General features: G+C 40.9%; 1 protein-coding gene across 2 annotated transcripts in view; it reads left to right on the top strand.

Moving 5' to 3' along the window:
* col4a5 (collagen, type IV, alpha 5 (Alport syndrome)) overlaps nucleotides 1-18957 on the top strand; it is a 57777-nt gene extending 38820 nt beyond the window's left edge. Inside the window, exons 23-49 of one of the 2 annotated variants that reach the window (XM_028038931.1) lie at nucleotides 42-233; nucleotides 323-491; nucleotides 877-969; nucleotides 1052-1156; nucleotides 1281-1378; nucleotides 1548-1698; nucleotides 1824-1937; nucleotides 3826-3993; nucleotides 4282-4371; nucleotides 4615-4758; nucleotides 4867-4965; nucleotides 5087-5176; nucleotides 5662-5801; nucleotides 5890-6016; nucleotides 6092-6271; nucleotides 6362-6412; nucleotides 6495-6680; nucleotides 11863-11996; nucleotides 12110-12182; nucleotides 12298-12369; nucleotides 12446-12574; nucleotides 13253-13351; nucleotides 13490-13702; nucleotides 13794-13971; nucleotides 14066-14180; nucleotides 15843-16015; nucleotides 17183-18957. In XM_028038931.1, the coding sequence (XP_027894732.1) occupies nucleotides 42-233; nucleotides 323-491; nucleotides 877-969; nucleotides 1052-1156; nucleotides 1281-1378; nucleotides 1548-1698; nucleotides 1824-1937; nucleotides 3826-3993; nucleotides 4282-4371; nucleotides 4615-4758; nucleotides 4867-4965; nucleotides 5087-5176; nucleotides 5662-5801; nucleotides 5890-6016; nucleotides 6092-6271; nucleotides 6362-6412; nucleotides 6495-6680; nucleotides 11863-11996; nucleotides 12110-12182; nucleotides 12298-12369; nucleotides 12446-12574; nucleotides 13253-13351; nucleotides 13490-13702; nucleotides 13794-13971; nucleotides 14066-14180; nucleotides 15843-16015; nucleotides 17183-17264 (3465 nt within the window). In that variant the 3' untranslated portion in view covers nucleotides 17265-18957. Of the gene's footprint in view, nucleotides 1-41; nucleotides 234-322; nucleotides 492-876; nucleotides 970-1051; nucleotides 1157-1280; nucleotides 1379-1547; nucleotides 1699-1823; nucleotides 1938-3825; nucleotides 3994-4281; nucleotides 4372-4614; nucleotides 4759-4866; nucleotides 4966-5086; nucleotides 5177-5661; nucleotides 5802-5889; nucleotides 6017-6091; nucleotides 6272-6361; nucleotides 6413-6494; nucleotides 6681-11862; nucleotides 11997-12109; nucleotides 12183-12297; nucleotides 12370-12445; nucleotides 12575-13252; nucleotides 13352-13489; nucleotides 13703-13793; nucleotides 13972-14065; nucleotides 14286-15152; nucleotides 15617-15842; nucleotides 16016-17182 lie in introns of those variants that run through there. The other variant, XR_003598267.1, reaches the window with a different exon arrangement.
* Nucleotides 18958-19691: the final 734 nt, after the last annotated feature.

Raw genomic sequence — 19691 nt, 5'->3', positions numbered from 1 at the left:
TTGTCTTCCCTCCATCCCTTGAACTTTTGTTTCCTCTGTAGGGTATTCCAGGTCCTACAGGCGCTCCAGGTTTCCCCGGAGAAAAAGGAGAGCCAGGAGATACCTTCGGAGGTGGTGGTGTGAAAGGAGAGAAGGGTGACAGTGGTTTCCCTGGACCACCCGGTCTGCCTGGCCTGGATGGTCGGCCCGGTCGTGACGGAGCGCCTGGGCCTCCTGGCTCCAGGGGAGCTCCTGTGGGTGACTTTCCAGGATTTTGCGCTGCCTTACATCAATCCAACCCCCCATCGGACATTTCATACATGTTTGTGTCTGTGGTCTGCAGGGGTCTCAGCAGTTAAAAGGAGACCGAGGTCCCCCTGGTGACACAGGTCCGGCCGGCATCCCAGGAGACAGAGGTCCGCCAGGCAACCCTGGTTATGGAATCCCGGGTGCGCCAGGGGAGAAAGGTGTTCAAGGCAGCTCAGGAGGACCTGGCATTCCCGGAGAACCAGGCAAGAAGCAAATATATCGATTCTCATATGAACTGGTTTTACTTTAGTTTTTTAACTAAATACATCACTGATCACCCCTTCTAAAAACATTGCTACCCCTGCATTGGATTAGAAGGTGTTCTGGTGTGGTTTTAAAGGTCAACAAGTTATTAAACCTTAACAAATGTTGAGCTTAACTTAACATTCGGCAAATAGGTGGGGCTGTCGTTTAATGACGTAAAAGCAGCTCTTGATAGACACAAGAGCTGTTTCACAAATGTGTGAAACTGCGTACCGACATCAGTTGGACAATTTACATAAATTATCTTTCATTGGCTGTTCGAACAGCTGTGCTTTTAAGATTAGGAAAATGTACTAGGAAATCAACATTTACCTCAATTTGCAGGTCGAAAAGGCGAACCGGGTCTGACGGTCGGAGAGAAGGGTCAGCAAGGACCCAAAGGGATGGATGGCAGCCCAGGGTTGCCCGGTCCACAAGGTAGCATGCCACACCTGTGAAGTAAAGCATTTACCTTCACCATAACAACAGTAATAATGCACAAATTGCTACTTCTTATCAGGTCAGCCAGGTTCGGATGGACAGCCTGGTTTAACAGGTTTGCCTGGACCAAAAGGTGAACCGGGACAACCGGGCATCGGCCTTCCAGGTCCTGCTGGAGTTAAGGGTAAATGGATATGTACCCATCCGTCTTATGCTTCTTTTGCCTCATAAAAGTGCTCATGTGAATCTTTACATCTGCTTTTGGTTCCTAATTACCGATGTTACCAACTTTCACGTCTGTTCGCTAGGATACCCAGGTATTCCGGGCCAGCCGGGAGCACCTGGAAAAGTAGGGAGGCTGGGAATAGATGGACTCCCCGGGCCACCAGGGTTTCCTGGACCAAAGGTAGGCTAATTATCTCTCAAATGATTGACAGGCATTGAAACAATCTTTAATTTTGGGCAATATTATTTTTCCTGTCTTGGATAAATCTGTCCACTGAATATTTAATATCTTCCCCTCCTGACTGAGTGAAATGAACCATTTATTTGTTCCCTGTCTGTGCATTTAAAAGGGTGAGGCAGGCTTTGGACTTCCTGGTCCACCAGGTACACCTGGAGTAAAAGGAGCTAATGGATTCCCTGGACAAAAGGGAGATCCTGGTTTCCCCGGCACCCCAGGTGGACCAGGGCGACCTGGGTTTGATGGCGGACCAGGACTTAAAGGTATTACAAATATTGTATGAATACATTAGTTTGTCTGTTTTATTGTTAATACAGCAACTTAAGACGATGGTTAAAAATCACAACAGCTTTTTTTGACAGCTACCCCTTTACTTGTCCTTGTTTAGGGGAGCCCGGCTCACCAGGCCAACCTGGACCTCGTGGGCCCCCTGGAAGCTCAATAGGTGGTGTACCAGGTGCTCCAGGCCTTCCTGGTCCCCCAGGGCCAATGGGACCACCAGGTACGTCACAAAAGATTGGGTCGAGGTTGATTTCTTACTGTCAAAGGAGTTGGAACAGAGAGTTATGTTTTTTTTTTCCATTTTGTATAACATTTCTGAATGTTTTATGAGATTAAATACTTGTTAGCTTTTTTGTTAGCATGACTGACTCTTTTGAAGCCAGTGTTTGGATTTGGATGGAGTGTCTCGCCTTTAATGAAGTCAACAGTTTCCACATGAGCACCTTACGAAACGCTGCAGCTTGGGTTTGTTAGGTTGATTTACAAGCACAAGTCGCTACTCTGTGTGTTTGTGATTAAAGCAGGTTATACTTATGTAGAGAGTTAGATGCCATGTCTGTAAATGGCTGCTCTACTATTTTGTGGGACCTTTAGTATTTGTCTATGAAAATGTCTCTGTGTCTTTACGTTGTACCTCATTTTACCACATTTTTGATCCACCAAATGTTGGAGAAACTTTCATGAGTGTCTCTTCCTGTTTCTTTGGTCCAAACAGTCTCATGTGAATGCAGTTGGCACAACGCCATCTCACAGAGATGCGCTTTTGATGCCCGACCACTCTTAACATCACTTAGTGCGATTTCCGCAAGAGCACACCAAGCAAGAACTAACACCAGCGTGTCAGTGTACCTGCTTTTGCACCAGCACGACCTTTTGCCGTTCTCCTTTTTCAATGTACAGACCAACTTTAACACTTAAGAACAGGAAGTTCTTAAGTGTTAGATCACTTTCAATATGCAGTTGCTGCCAGACAATCCGTGCTAATGCAGTTATTGTGTATATAGTTCAGGTCTAAAGTTTATATACATTCTTCACTGGCATGAATGTCATACTGTTTCCGGAATTTGAACGGTTGACTGTTAATTCGTTTTGGTGTTGATTGATAATGTCATCACTTTCCTAAAATAATGACCTAAGTAAATTTTTGCCAAAAGGTACCTCACTTTTGGCAAAAAAAAAATATATATATATAATATATATATAATACACAGCATTACCCCCAGTGTATCATAAGCCTGGCGGGCCACCAGGCTTTACTTGTGACCCAACCTGGCTAAGCATTGCTTATTTATTTAAGTCTTTTTAAAATTCTAATGGAATTTGAAATGTGACATATTTGCTGCTTTGACGGTTTCGAACACAGACTCTTGCATCTTTCCTTTCCTTTAACTTATGTTTGTCTCATAATGTGAATGAAAATCAGCTTCAGGCTGATTCTGCCAGGTTTCCTGGGAATGTTTTCATAAATTCATGAAGTAATTCAGACAAGGTTAAACTTTTATTTAGCATTCACTTATTAAACTTCAACACTAATTATAGCATATCATCTGTACGGACCATAAAGTTTGTTCAAAAGAAAGAAAAATTGAACCTTAAAAAAACAACTGATTTGAAACTGAAAGTGATTTTGAGGTTGAAAAACAGTTTGGAGCTGTAAAAACAAATATTCATACCCGAAAAGTTTGAAACTGAAAAAAATTTTAACTAAAAAGAAACAAAAATTAAGCTGAAAATACACATGCCAAAGCTTTTAAACAAACAAAAAAAAAATCTAAAACTGAAAACAAAACCCTTGAATCTGAAAAGTAGTTTTGAACCTTTGTTTTCAGTTTAATCTTTTTCCCCATTTGACCTAACTTTATGGCCCCAATTTAGCTCCGTACAACTCAGTAGATAATTTGGATCGTGATTAGGGCTTCGAAAAATGTGACATTTGCAATATTTACAAAATAAATAACTTTACTGCCTTCTCCATGGTTTTACTTCAGTATCTCAAGGCTAAAAATGGTTTCTACAGAAGAGAATTGCTAAAGATTTGGCGTCAATTCAAATCAGAAGCGGTGGAGGTTCAGATGTCTCTATACTGATTTATATGATCATCCTTACAGGATACCCAGGAGGAAATGGAGAGAAAGGAGACCCAGGTCCACCAGGCTTAGACATCCCTGGGTCCCCAGGTGACAGAGGGAATCCTGGTTTTCCTGGCCCCCCTGGACCAATAGGAATCCCAGGACCCCCTGGGGGACCTGGAAGGGACGGCGCACCTGGATTTCCAGGTAAAATAATGTAATCTGTAGCCTTGAATTAAGGCACAGTATTCTTTACTATCTGGTATACAGCATGTTGTGAGGCATAGTTTCGTTGAACAGTCCAAGTATCTGTTGATCTTTTGATCTGATCAGTCGGTCAAATGCTGAATAATTTTTTTGCATCGACGCAAAAATCCATCTAGCATTTTCATCGCTGAATGGGTAGCTAAGCTGCTAGTTTTATTAACATCATAGACTTTTCAGTTTATGTTTTCTCCTAACACACGTCATCTGCTCTCTCTTGGGGCGCTGCAGGTCCGAAAGGTGACATGGGTCCAATGGGACCTCCAGGACCATCAGGGGGACCTGGCTCTCCGGGAGGACCTGGTGCACCAGGCCTAAAAGGTATTTACACGCAAGCTGTCGTTGAGTTTAAACAAACTAGCTTTGTTGGCCACCAAAGTTACCATCTGCTTTTGAGCTTCCTATCAGTTTTTAAATTAAAGGGATATTTTACGCATTTTAATAAATCCGAACTACATTTCGCCAGTCCCAGTTTAAGATTTAAAACATTTATTAATAAATAAGTAAAGGTCAAAGTACTTTGAACCACACAATCTCTTATATTCCTATGTTTCTGTGCCACAGGTGAGCCAGGATTTCCAGGCAGTAACGGCATCCCAGGTGGGCCTGGTTCTAAAGGAGAAAAGGGAGACCAAGGCTCCCCGGGATTCCCAGGACCCAGCTCGCCAGTAGATATAACAGGGGCTAAAGGAGATCCTGGAACTCCAGGTACGATAGAAAACATTCAAACATCACCTCAGTTACGGTGCTATCTTTAAATTTCCAGTAAACTCTCAGCATAAAGATACATTAATAAGGAATTCCCCCTGTGTTTAGGATTACCAGGCCTTCCTGGACCCAAAGGCATCGCAGGTATAGCTGGTGACCCTGGATTGCCTGGACAAGATGGACGCCCTGGCATTCCTGGACCACCAGGTAAGGGGTTACGTCACGAATGGATGGACGGAGGATGGACAAATATTCCAACGCTAAAAAGATGTCGGTCCTTTGGCAACAATGTGTTTTGGCCGTAATTTAATGTCTTTATTTTGTGCAGGGCTTAAGGGAGAACCTGGTTTTCCAGGGAGTCCTGGTGGTCCTGGATCTCCAGGTCAAAAAGGCACAATGGGAGATATGGGAATTCCAGGTGGGTGAGCTGTTTCCCTCCCTCTGCTAGTACCATCTGGATATTTTTTAATTGGTGTTAAACACATCGATATTAATGGGAAAAAGACAAACACCCTTTTCCACTTTTACATTAGGATATGTTTAAAAAGGATCCAGTTTTGCAAGGTTTTGAAATTGTTTTAATATAATATATATTTCACACTGTCAGTATTTAATGAGTATGAAGGCCGCTTAGGTACATGAAGGAATTTCTTTCTTTTGCATTTCTGCGCGATAAGTTTGCGTTCCCCGTGTGTCTGTGTGAACTGTCTTTTCATTATGACTATGAATTTCAAAAACACTGTTAACGCCATTTAACGACAACATTTTTGACACACTGACTATGTTAAAACTTTGTAGTGTTATGTTAACAATAAAACTAAAAGATAGCAATTTAGTATGAAAAGTTTTCTGTACTTGAACATTCGACCCAACAATGTCGATCTTTCCTCTTTGACACAACAGGACCTCTGGGGTTAAAAGGCACACCAGGTCTTCAAGGTCGGCCAGGAACCCCAGGTCAGCCAGGAGTACCTGGCCTCCAAGGACCAAAAGGTGACCCAGGTTCTGCTGGCGTTGGACCACCCGGACCACAGGGACAAAAGGTGACAGAATGAAGTGTTTTCAGTCCTTATTTCACGACATATTCAGGGTTCAGTTCGGCATGACAGATCTTGTCAATTCTCTCAAAAGGGAGATCCAGGTCAGCCCGGATTCCCAGGAGGTCCTGGATCTAAAGGAGGTCCGGGAACACCTGGCCTTCCTGGTTTACCAGGGCTACCAGGGGCTAAAGGAGATGTAGGCCTTGCAGGATTCCAAGGTGAGTAATTTTATTTTGGTACTCTCAGTAAATCTCTCATGTAGTCAAACAGACTGACTTGTCGTCTCTTGGTAGGTCCTCCTGGTATCCCCGGTCCAAAGGGTCTTGATGGTGGGCCTGGTGCCCCTGGTCTCTCAGGAGCTCCAGGCAGACCAGGAGAGTCTGGTCGACCAGGGCCACCAGGACAGGTTGGGGAGAAGGGTCAGCCGGGAAGAGATGGGATCCCAGGACCAGCCGGTATCAAAGGAGAACCAGGTAGGTGGCAGTTTGTACGGTGCGGATGCCCATTGAACATCTTTTGGAAATGTTCTGCCTGGCTCAGTTCATTGTTTGTGTCTACTCCAGGAATTTCTGGGTTTGGCGTTCCAGGTCCTCCTGGGATTCCAGGGTCGCCAGGTAACTTATTTCCCATTATTCTGTATTTTAGCCTTAAATGTTGTGCCACTGTTCTCTGCAATCACTGGTACTTCCTGTGAAGGTGACAAAGGAGACCCAGGCCTTCCTGGTCCTACTGGAGGCCCAGGATTTTCTGGCCCAAAAGGGGACAGCGGCTTTCCAGGTCCCCCAGGTCGTCCAGGTGTCAGTGGCCCTCCAGGTCCTCCGGGACTGCCATTCCAGGGCCCTAAAGGAAATCAAGGACCCCCTGGACCACCTGGAAGAGCAGGTAAAGGGCCTGGGTGGCATTTATCACCACATGGTTGGTTGGATGTTCCTGCCTGGTTTTCTGATGTCAGATAGAAGAAGTCAGTGAAGCTACAACATCTAAGCTAAAAGCTAAGCTAAAGCTAAGACATTCTAAAGGTATGCTTGGTTACCTTTTCTGTGGTAAAATGATTTCATACATATAAATCTTGAGCAAAGGCAGGATCCAGTTGTCTGTATCCCGCTCTCAGAGAACCAGGCAGAAGCTCCACATTGAATCTATAGTCTGTCGTCACCGTGTTGGTTGATTTGCATGCGTCATTGTTTCACCAATCAGCACCGCCGGCCAGAGAGCCGTGCCTCTGCTCTGCTCCATGTTGAGCACCAGGTTTTCAACTTGACACCAGAGCATGTTGGGATTCTTCCCTCCTCTCACACCCCGCCACAGTCTTCACCGGGATTTCTCTTCGTGCCGGAACGTTACGTTCACATTGTTGTGCCCGAGTCGCCATCTCATGTTTCCTCTTCACCCAGTCCATCCACCCACATGTTTCCTCACCCATTTTCCCCGCTCTCTTTGATCCCATCTTGAGGCCTGGTGTAAACTCCTCATCTCTCCATGGTCCTGAGCTACGAGTGACTTTGTGTGTGTTTGTCTTTTCACAGCCTGAGTGTGTGTGGTTCCTGTAGATCATTTGTCAATTGGATTTAATCACCCAAGCCACAGACAAACTCAAAACACTCTCATAACGCTGTTTGATTTTGGTCCTCAAAATCAAACAGGCATTGTTTTTTTTGTTTTTTTGGAGTTATTGTGTCACATTTAGCATATCACAATTATAAATGAGAACGCAGCAATTGTTCAGCGGATGACAACTACTGTCACTGACAGCAGATCTGACAGATCAAACATCATGTAGCTAGAGAATGCTGTAATATCTGTGACTGGTTGTCAGTCGAGCTGTGGCTCACCGCTACGATGCTAACAACTGAGATGTGCTCCAAACACCACTGAGGAAATATTTGGAATATTTTGATGCTGCGTTCTGTGAAGTAATTGCGACATTTACAGCATGTAGCATTAACAAATGTGATCTCCACTGAAATGTTGTTTCAGTTTAGATCATAGGAAAGTAAATAAATCCTAACAGTCATGAAAGGCTAACAGCTAGCCAGGCATGCACTATAATAGCAAATTTTAGTTATTTAAAACAACTCAAAATGGAAATGTTTATATAGATGCTAATACAATGCCATATTAGCATATTTAGCCTTTCTCTTAGTCTACTAATGCCAATGTTGCTATGCAAAACAACACTGAATCAATCGGCTAATCGGCTAAGCTAATCAGGATGATATCCAAACAAGTACAAGACCTGGGGAAAAAAGGCAGAGGAACATGCCATCTTTGATCCAAAGAAAACTCACTATCAGCAAACTTGAAGGTCACGTTTGGTAGCTGCATCGTAACTTTGATTAATAATTGCTGGCGACTAAGACAACAGCAGCAAACTCAGCATAAGTTTAGATAGTTAATATTCATTACCAGTGTTGTGTTAGACAGATATAAATATTTTCAGGAATAATTTATTGAAATTTCAAAGTTCACCAAAACCAAGGTCACCAGCTGTCAGCTTTTTGCCAAATTGTTTCACTTTTCAAACAACTTTTGCTGCGTAATGACAGATAGTTTACTGAAAACGGTCCGCCGAACCAAACTTCAAAAACATCAACATGTAAACTTTCCGAACAGGATTTAATGGCTACTCAAGATAATTCAGTAGCACATAGTACAAGTTTTTTTATTCATATTGCACCTAGACAAATGTACATGTTTAATAATTTGATAGTTGCAATAATCATGCTGTAAATGTAAATGTAGCAAACATGGTCTTACATTAATGTAAATTATTTGATAAGCTGCCAAGGCCATCCAGAAGGCCTTGATAGGCCTTTTTCTATTCAACGACGCTGAAGGTGTTAGCAGTTTCTTTTAAATTGACAATGTGGTCGTCTAGCTTTGCTGCATTGTTATGGTTTTAAGATGGACAAATTTTCAAAGAAAACCTACAGTTTTAAATTTCAGTGACAAAAGGAGACAGAAACCTGATACAGTTTTTTTTTTTTTTAGAAATGTTTTTTTTTTTTCATTAAAAATTGCTATTTTCACAGGCACCACTGAAATTTAGATGCATATAAAATTCATGTATTACTTTAAAAGGGTAGTTAAATTCAGCAGGTCAGAAATCTCAAATTGCAGGCGGTGCATCTCGATCAATAAACCCTGAATCTGAGCAAGACTATTTTTGAGTTTGTGACTGGCTTCACTGCCCTGACTGGGTTTTGTCCCACCAATCAAGCCACCTGCATGGAGACTTGTTCGTCCCAACACCAGACGTCACATAGTGCTGGACAGAGTGGAAAATCTGCTGAATATAAACCGTGTAGAAGTCACTTCACATTTAAAACGCCCACAGAAGTAAGCGGCTTCTTCATGTGAAAATTCAAACTTAAGAATTCGTAATGTCTTATATTCCATTTTGATCTGTCTACAAACTAGCAACGAGGGAGATGATATTTTGATCTCCTCCTTTGCTCGTACGTCAGCAGTTTAAGTTTGCTACCAACGATGTCATTGATGATGAAATTCATTACCCTACAGACATAAAGATATAAACCTGTGATTACATTTCCACTTAACTCCGTCACTGTGTGAGGTCAGAAGGAAATCAAATGTCAGTATAAAAATGTGATGCTATGAGATCTTACCATGTTTCTGGTGGCTTGGCCCCGCCCACCACGGCGTGGCCTCCCCTCCGCCCCCACCCTCGCCTTTCCACGTGACAACTTTCGCGTCCGGCTTCGAAGGCCCCGCAGGTCAGATGAACGGCATCCGGACTTCTCTTGCACGTCTTCTTGCAGCAACACTTGTGTTTAATATCACTCTGATCCACAGTGATGGAAACAAAATCAACTGAAAACTCTGAATCATGTTTTTTTTTTTTACTTTCTTCCTAATAACTCCTTTCTCTTGTTTTTCATGCACTCTGATGATAGGGTAGTCCACGTTTAACAAGTAAGCACGTTTAGAAAAACAGTGAAAGTGATGAAATGTCTCTTATGAGTAGAGTGGGTCACCACAAGTACGTCAGCCTGGATCACATGGTCAGTCACCAAATCAGGTTCACTGAATCATTTATCACAAGCATTCACCATGTGACTAACTCACCAAGGATTTGCGTCCTTCTTCTTTGTTGTGATTTCTGTATAATTCACAAAACCTCTATCATTAATCATTGGATTAATTATTTACTTTTTTTTTTTATTTTTTTATTTGAAATGTTATGCTTTAAGTTTGTTTTTTTTTTAGAATAGAGTGCTTTCCACAATCTCAACTTTTCACCCACACCTTTAATCCCTGGAGTATTACAAACCCCAGAGAAAATAACCTCTACAGCCATAAAGATATATATATATATATATACTGTATATATATATATATATATACATATATATATATACTGTATATATATATATATATATATATATATATATATATGTATATATATATATATATACAGTATATCGCCATTCTTTCCTTTTACTGGAAGCACTCCTAAAAAACATATCAATGTTACCAAAATTGAATTGTCACTTCTTGAATATCCCTGATGGTACAGTTTTCTCTGCCTAAACATCTCTTCTTCTTTGTTTTTGTTTTTTTGTTTTTTTGCCCTGCGGCATCCTGGTATCGGTTTTCCTGGGAATTCTGGGAATCGTAGGTCCTCCAGGTTAGACCCACCAGATTCTTGGTTTGGATTAAACATTGTCACGTCCATTTACGACCATAACATTGGGTGAAACATTAATGCAAGCAACTAGCGTGGTTGCCGTGGTGGCAAGACTTTCTTTGAGTTTTCATCATGCATTCCAGTTTGCTTTAGCAGTCTGAGAAACATTCAAGTTCTTTCAATGAGATACGACACTTTGATGGTGCTGTTTCCTTGCTAGGACGAATGGATTATGGTGATGTCATTGTTTCATAACCTCTTTTTCGTTCTACAGGACCCAATGAACATCTCAAGCTACTACTTAAACACACTAATTCACACACTGATCACATTATCCCGTTTATCATAATCCGATCATCTTTCGACTCTGAAAAGTTTTCTTTCTATGATGTGAAATATTTTGACATTTTTTTTCAAAACATTGTTTTGACCGCAAGAGTATAGGTAGCACAAATACAAATAACGAAAGGTTGAACAAAAAAATGTATTTACTGAGACATCTCAAACACATGGATGTTTTTTAATGTGAACACGTCATATTGTAATAAAGCTGATTTTTGCGTTTCCTCATAGACAGATTGATGGTAAAAAAATTTTTTAAAAGAACTAACAAAAAATATATGTCGACACATAGAGTATGTGAATATTGTTCTTGTTTATCATTTCTAGAGATTAAATGTTATTTTTTGCAATCCAGGTCATAACAGTGTGACGTGAAATAAAAAAGTCTATTATGTAGAATTACAGTTTCTAATTGAGACGGTGTTATTTATATTACTCTAATGGATCTGTAGATTTTGTTCCTATCAATAAAAGTCTAAACTAAAGCATAATAATAATCTGTACTGTAAGTAAGTAACAAAGGGACATTCAGGTAAGCCTAAACAACTACTTGGCTGTAACTAAAGGATTTTGTGGGCTTTCTAGACTATTGGAAATTGACCTTGCATATCCATTGCATACAAAGACACAACGTTTTTAGTAAATAACACTACAACTGAGGTTTATTCTCAATCAAAGCAAGAGTTTTGTTTTTTTTTACATAAAACTCAATTTACTTCAGCAATAACAATAAAATATCGTTATTTAATTCATGCCGCGCCACGCAGACACTCAGTTTGCACCAATGAAGATTCACTCTATTTAAAATCCCAGTAGTCTGAAGCAGCTCCAACAGCAGTGGAGTACGACCAATTTTGGGAGTACTTTAGTTCTTTTAGAAATGGTAGACGACGTAGAGAGCATGTGAACTGTTAACCCAAAATATGAAGAAAAAAAAAGGCTAACTTCACAACGACAGAAACTACCGTTATCCAGTAGCACCCTATAAAATTGTCAAGAAAAATATGTCATATTTTGCTTTTTGCTATCAAAAAAAGATCATGGCTGACCTCTTGCCCTCTGCATCTGTAGGTGTGCCTGGGCCAGAGGGTCCCCGCGGTCTCCCAGGAAGTGGCGGCGTTAAGGGAGACAAGGGGAACCCCGGAAATCCGGGTCTGCCCGGCCAGTCTGGTCAAAAAGGAGATCCTGGTTTTCCAGGAGCACCGGTAAGTTCCCGTCGTTGAAACAGCTACGGTATTTTCCCAACTGTTAAAATAGTAAAAAACACAGACACAGTTGTCAAGCTGGATACATTTTTTTCTTCTTTTTTTTTTACAAGGGCCCCTCTGGTGGTCCTGGTAGCCCTGGTCAAAAGGGAAATATAGGATTTCCAGGCGTTTCCGGGTTCCCAGGTTAGTTTACACCAACTCCTTTTGGCTACTTTCTGATGTTACAAAACTGGACGTCAGGCTTTCTGTGTTGACTTCATATAAAAACAGGAATCCTCGTTTCTTTCGTCTTTATCAGGACCAAAGGGAGACCCAGGACTTCCTGGTCCCAGTGGACTTCCTGGAGATCCTGGGGGCGACGGAGCACCTGGTGGGTGAACGGCGACCTGAGCTACACGCGAGCTGAAGCTAATGGGGTCATCATCTTATGAATTATTTCTACACAGGCCCTCCTGGAGATCCTGCGCCTTCACGACCTGTTGCTTATACGAAAGGAGATCCAGGACTTCCGGGTCCACAAGGAAGCCCGGGAGCTACAGGCCCACCCGGTCCGCCTGGAGCCCCTGGATCCTCAGGTGGGTAGAGCAGCACTTTGGTGACGGGCGATGATGAAGGAGGTGTAATTCAGTCTGTTTTAATTGCTACATGTTGGATGTGTGAGTTAGTCTTGTGCTGTGTGGGTTTGTGTTGCGTTGTTCGCGCTATTTTATTTTCACATAATGCACCAGACTGGAGGAAGATATAAGAAAGCATGCTGAAATTAAGCATTTTCTATTAATTATTAGTTCATAAAAATAGATCCGCAAAAAAAAAAAATCTTAAAATTTGCCAGAATTTTTTTGTATTAAGATTACATTAAAGAATGACCAAATCTGTATTATGATAAACTGTGATTTATATCACAAAAGAGAAAAGTATTTTTTTTGTCAGCACAAAAAAACCATGGATTTATTATGTATCTTCCATTTTATAGCACAACAAAGTAACAATGTTACCTTCAGTTGTTGTAACAACTCTACATGTAGCAAATATGACTTAAAAGAAATTTCAGTTTGTTGCAAATCTGTCAACTCTATAGAGCAACTCAAGAACTACTTCCTTTCTGACTTCAAAATAAGAGTCTCAATAGTGGGTACACAAGGGTTTGATTTTAAAGCACTCGAGAAGTCTTAGAGCTGCTTCGCCCCTGCTAATGGCCAATCTGAGCGCTAAGTTTAAAACTGGTGTATTTTTTTTTTTTCCCCTTCTTCCAGGTCTACCAGGCCCCTCTGGAGATCCCGGTACACCTGGTCCCCCAGGCTTCAACGGCCCACCTGGCAGGAAGGGAGACACTGGACCCTCAGGGCAACCTGGTGAGTAATGTCATAAAAAAAACAACAAATAAATAAAAAGTCATCTTTAATTACGTTTTTGTTTTCATTTTACTGATCACAATGCTCATGAAATCTACATATGATGTATAAGGCGTGTGTTGTTTTCTCTCCAACCAGGCCAAAAGGGCAACCCTGGCCCACCTGGGTCAGATGGTCCACAGGGTCCACCGGGTCTTCAGGGCTCAGGGTCAGCAGCCCACGGCTTCCTCATCACCCGACACAGCCAGAGTGAAATAACGCCAGAGTGTCCTTTCGGAACCAACTTCATCTACGACGGATATTCCCTGTTGTACGTGCAAGGCAACGAGAGGGCTCACGGGCAGGACCTCGGTACGATGAGGCACTTTTTGTTTTATTCAACGTTTACTCTTCTCCGACGTTTGACCCAACTCAAACTCCTTGCCCAATGCTTGCGATGCAGGCACCGCCGGCAGCTGTCTGCGCCGGTTCAGTCCCATGCCTTTCATGTTCTGCAACATCAACAACGTCTGCAACTTCGCTGCCCGTAACGACTACTCCTACTGGCTGTCAACTTTGGAGCCCATGCCTCCGTCTATGGAGGCTGTGACTGGAGAGAGCATCAAGCCTTACATCAGCAGGTAGACATGGAAGGATGGGTGTTGTTTGGTTTTAAACGGTGGCTTTTACGTGTGGTGAAAAAAAAAAAAAACCCACGTCTTTGTGTGTTTTCAGGTGTTCTGTGTGTGAAGCTCCAGCCATGGTGATTGCGGTCCACAGCCAGACCATCCAAATTCCCTCTTGCCCCGCAAACTGGAGATCCCTGTGGATCGGATTCTCCTTCATGATGGTAGGGTGCCGTCTGGACACGTGCTTGGCTTTTTAGGGCGTTTTCACATGCCCGATGTTCCAGTAGCAGGTTTCCCCCCAGAAAACCTGCTAAGAACGGTGGTTGGGGCGTGTTAAGGAAATATGGATATTGTTGAGTGTTTAATATGGCTAATCTCATGCCATGTGCGTTTAAGAGATAAACATTCCTATTTGGACAAATGTTAAGCAGAGATAAACATTCTCCTGGCAAGGCTGTAACTTAGAGCAGCCATAAAATACTATGCTCTTGAAAGGCGTTAAATTAGCAGGCCATAAATAATATCTTCCCCTGCCTAGAGGTCGGAGGTTGGGGGTTTCCCAGGGGCTCTGAGCTGCATCTGGAGTTGATCACAGATTTCGAATCTTGGAAACATCTATGTTTAATTTCGGATACACCCTTTAAATATTGTTCGTGATAAGGCAAAGATTCAAATCTTGGGAGATGCTGAGTCCAAAAGAGTAAAATAGGTTTTGTGAAATTAACTTATAACTTTAACAACTAAAATGACTCTTGAGTTTTGTCATTAAAACTTAGGGGAAGGTTTACGTTTTTCCAAGGTGGCTCTCGGTTGGTCAACAGGAAGAACGCCTTCTTTGCATATATTAAAGTGAGGAAACGCCTACTCAGTATAAAGTACATGTAACGCTAATATAGAGAGAGTTTTTTCCATCTTTTCTCCACGTGGGCGCCTTTGTCTGTCTCTGTGTTTCGTGTTTGTCTTTGTCTGTTGTTATTTTGTGATAACATGCATATCTCTGTACCTCTGCAGCTTTGTTAACTGATTCATGCGTTGCTTTGTATGAATTAAACTCTGTGAGCTGTGACGTCAACACGCCTTGTTTAGTTTCGTTTTACAGCTGTGCCCGCTGCTTGCCGAGAGGATCCGGCTGTTAAAGGAAGATACGAGCCAAACGTTTTGTTCAAAATTTTAATAAATAATTCTTCCTTTACGGGCGCTAAGTCAGTCATTCATTCAGCGGCTTGTCGTGTTTTTGAAACACGTAAGTTGACAGGAAATTTCAAAATATCACTTGATAATTATGTGTTGTTGGAAGATGAATGCTTGAATACCGACTATAAAACCTTTTTTTTTAAAAATGCTAACATTTTTTAAAAAACTAAAATGAATAAGCAATGCTTAGCCTGGTAGGGACCCAAGTAAAGCCTGGTGGCCCGCCAGGCTTATAATACACTGCGTAGGCTCAGTTTGATTGGGGAGAAAAACAGCAACATTCGTTTACATTTTCAGCTGGTTTGGTTCGCTTTCGCACTGCACTGTCAAAACAATCTAAACCAACTGAAAAACCTGTTCACGCCCTTGCCTGTGGGGGCACTGCGCCAAGAGTCACTGAAGGAAACGACACAAAAACCTCAGAAGATGATGTGAGCGCAAATTCCTTCTTCACGAAGTGCAAGGAAAAATGGAGAGGCATCAGATTTTAGCGGATGTAGAATTTCTCTTTTGTCTTTGGCATGAATGTTTTACACAGTCACATATTTTTTTATTTAATTGTCATTATTTTTGTAATTGTCTGTTGTCATGAATGCCTGTCACAGGCACTGATTTGAGCTTTAAATCAACCCAGTTCCTGTGTGAGGGTCTCAGATGAGCAAATAGAACTCTGCTCCTCTCTCTCCCAGCACACTAGCGCAGGTGCCGAGGGCTCCGGTCAGGCCCTGGCCTCCCCCGGCTCCTGCCTGGAGGACTTCCGCAGCACGCCCTTCATCGAGTGCCACGGCAGAGGGTCGTGTAACTACTTCAGCAACTCCTACAGCTTCTGGCTGGCCACCGTGGAGAAACTTGACATGTTCAAGTAAGTTTTCACAAACCCAACTTGGGTGATTTGATGACGATAGGGGTTATTAAACAGGGTGTTCGGCACATCAAAAGTCTTCAATTCATTTATCTGAAATCCAAAATGTGTTCAGTTCGTCTTTAAAAAAATTATTGTATGGCCTTAAACACATTAATTACATGTCTTAAGTTTTGTTGTGGCAGGACTATTTATTCTCATATTTTCTTACGTTATTTGGGGGGTGGGTTCTCGTTCTCGTGCGACTTTTCTGGCAGGCAAAGTTTAATCTTCATTGCATTCAGAGACTTTGGTACCCTAGTTTACTGGTACCCTTGCTAGCTAGCTAGCTGTTTTTGCGTCCATTATGGGTAAGTGCAAATTTATTGTCATTTGGGCGGACGACGTTTGTGTTCAATACTGGCAAACTTCTGTTGCCAACCCGTGCGACGTTACATGCAATCTGTGCAAAATAAAGCCTGCCGCTACGGGGGTTAAGACTGCAGAGAGCTATTTGTGATATGAGAAGCACAAAGCTTTTGTACATTTCTATCACAATATAGATGTTAAATTTGATCCTTTTTTGGTCTTAAAACAGTTCTTTGAACTGGTCCACCTGAACTGGCATGGCCGTACTAAAATTGTTAGCACTGGCTGCACTAATTTGAAATTTGCATTTTCAAAGGTTATTGAACCTTCTAAATTACAAGTGATGACATTATTTTACTCTCAATTAAGCAAAGTAATGTAATATGGAATAAATGTTCAAAGGAGTGGGTGGAAGTGAACTTAATTGGTTCTCTGGAAAAAGAGGCGCAAAAGAAAACCACTTTGGAAAGCTTACAGAAAAAAGATGTTCATAATACAATAGCAAAAAACCAACTTTCAAGTATGTTTAATGTAAAATAATATATTTTTTTAATCCATCATTCCTATGAAAAATATTACCAAAACATTTTTTTAGAAATGTATAATTATATATTTTTTTTTTAAGTTAGTTTTTTGTACTTTGTAGCCTAATTTTGACTCTTCAAAATAGGAAAGACGTAGAATGACGTAGCAGCTTTATTTCACCGCAATAAAACTACATGTACTTTTACGCTTTGACATATTTTCAATATGGTGGATTTCTTATTACTACTTTTTTACAGCTTCCCACATTTGTCTTCTGTCTCCACCGCCCCACAGGAAACCCCAGTCAGAGACGTTAAAGGCAGGCAACCTGCTCACACGTGTTAGCCGCTGTGTGGTTTGCATGAAGGCAACGTAATGCCACGAGGCAAGCAAGCGCTACCGGCGGCGGCGGCGGCGGAGGGGACGCCCGGTCCACAACGAGACGCATTTGGATGAACAAGCCGGGGGTCCGGTGAACCGCGGTGGATTTCCAATGGTGCATTGACTTCCGGGGAAAAAGAAAAAAAAAGAAAAAAAAATACAGAAAATCAGAAAATATTGAAACAATGGTGCTACTGTGCAACACAGCTTATACGAGTTTAAAAAAAAAAACAACAAAAAAAAACTGACAAATATTCTTACATTTAGTGTTTGTTTTTCTTAAGAAGTACCTCAAAATGAAACAAATAACCGCTTGATGGTGCCATGATGGATGTATGACAACAAAAGTGAATTTTTTTTTTCAGCCTTTTTTCCCCCCTATTTAAGGACTACTTTTTTTTTTCCTTTCTTCAAAACATCTATTTTTTCTACTCTTTTTTTTATTTTTATTATTGACCTTACTGATGGTCTCCAATGGTTACCAAATCAGCACTTTGACTTTCGAACATCCAGGATGAGAGATGCACTGATGAGCTTTGCTTCACTGAGACCGACTGTCTTTTTCTCTTAAAAAAAAAAACTAAACAAAAAAAAAAACAGAAACGTTTTTCGTCACTACCTGTCATTTACATCCCATTTCATAAAACTAACCCTGCTGTATCCCACCTGATAACCACCAGCCTACAATTTAGTCCTCTTCCTTTTTATTTTTGTAAGTAACAAAATGTGTATATTCTGTAAAACACCTTTTTTTTTTTTTTTTTAAATCAAATTAGGCCTGAAGCTGTACCAGCTGTTTGTTGCGACACTTTTCCAGGTTGTTTTTGTTTTGTTTTTCTTTCTCACACACACACACACAACTTTTACTTTTATTGCTCACTCAGATATTGTACAAAGTAAGGCTTTTATGAATGGAACAGTATTTTATATATAATAAATTTATATTTGAGAAAAGAAACATACAAATATCCATTTTTATTTTATTTTATTTTTATTTTTTTGGCTGTGGGGAATTTTACGCCTGTTTTAACCTCAGAACTGCCACAAAAAAAACCCAACAACAATAAAGCACATTACTCAACAGAGCCATTTCTCACAACATGTACCAGTTTCTTTGAATCCTTATCAAATCCCAATCACTTATTAATTTGTCAAGTGGATAAATGTTGGTTCGATTAATGGTGTTGCTTCTAGTGTAATGTCACAAATTATTTGTGCAAATGCCATTTAATTAAAATTGTGACTAGTGAATTAGGAAGTGCTTCATGTTTTTTTTTTTTTCTCTTAACATTTCCAGGTGCTGGACCTATCTGTGAAAAGAGATTCCAGAGATTCAGGTTTAACCAAAATGTTTTAACCCACTTAACGCTGGCTTGAATTTAAACCTCGAAACGCAGGTTTCAGTGTCTGTACATTTAAATGCTCCTCTCTTATCGGGCGGAAACTCGCCTGATGTGATGTAACTCGGCGACAGCGGTTTTAGGCGGGGTGGGGGAGGGGGAGAAATATTTTCCTGTGATTTTTTTGTTTTTTTGTTTGTTCTTTCATAAGTGCTTTTACAAATTCTAATTTTGTCAACCTGCAGGTTTGATTAGAGATGTGCATTTGTCTGTCTTATTCTGTGTTGTTATGCTACTCAGAAGTTGTTATAAACTTTTAAAACTGAAATAAATACTATGTCTAAAGTCTTTGCTCTTAAGTTTTAAGCTTATTACCAAGGAAGAATAGTTTGAGTTGATGTACTATTTATTTATTTATTTATTTATTTTTTTGTTTACAAATGCAGCTATAATTTTAGCAGCATGCTACGTTTAATTGGTACTGTACCAAGAAAAATGTTAGATCACAACAGCAGCAGAAAATTTACATTCAATACAAAATATTTTGTGCTGCCCTTTTTTCATTTGGCACAAGTGAACGTCAGATTTTTTTAACCCAAACAAGTCCGGCCACAATGAGTTTTATTCTGCAAGAACGCTATTCAAACAGAAAGTACAAAATTGTCCATATCATCCTTGTTCTGTTCAGGATTGTTGCTGGACACCTACAGGCTATGGCATTTGTCAAGAGGCAAGACTTCAAGTACAAGCTATTTCATCACAGAGACATTTAAACATGGCGCACACACATTCCCATTCTCGATTTAAAATGCGTTTTCCTGTAAAATAATTTGCTTTGGACAAACGCTTCACCCCACTTTTCACATTTCCTTGAGTATTATTATGAAGCATCGCTTCTCTTACTTGAGTAAAATTTCAGAAGACTTTACCCGCTGCGAACAACCTCGCTGATTTAAGAACAAATATGTTGCAAACAAAAATTCAGCAGACACAAAGCTACAATCTAATCAGGTTTAAGAAACTAGTCGTCAGTACCAGAAAATGCCCACCAGATGGCAGCATTAATTTCTCCTCCTGCACTG

This window comes from Xiphophorus couchianus, chromosome 14 (assembly GCF_001444195.1).
Source record: "Xiphophorus couchianus chromosome 14, X_couchianus-1.0, whole genome shotgun sequence".
Taxonomy (NCBI): domain Eukaryota; kingdom Metazoa; phylum Chordata; class Actinopteri; order Cyprinodontiformes; family Poeciliidae; genus Xiphophorus; species Xiphophorus couchianus.
The sequence above is the reverse complement of the archived record's forward strand: the minus strand, read 5'-3'. Positions and strand labels throughout refer to the sequence as shown.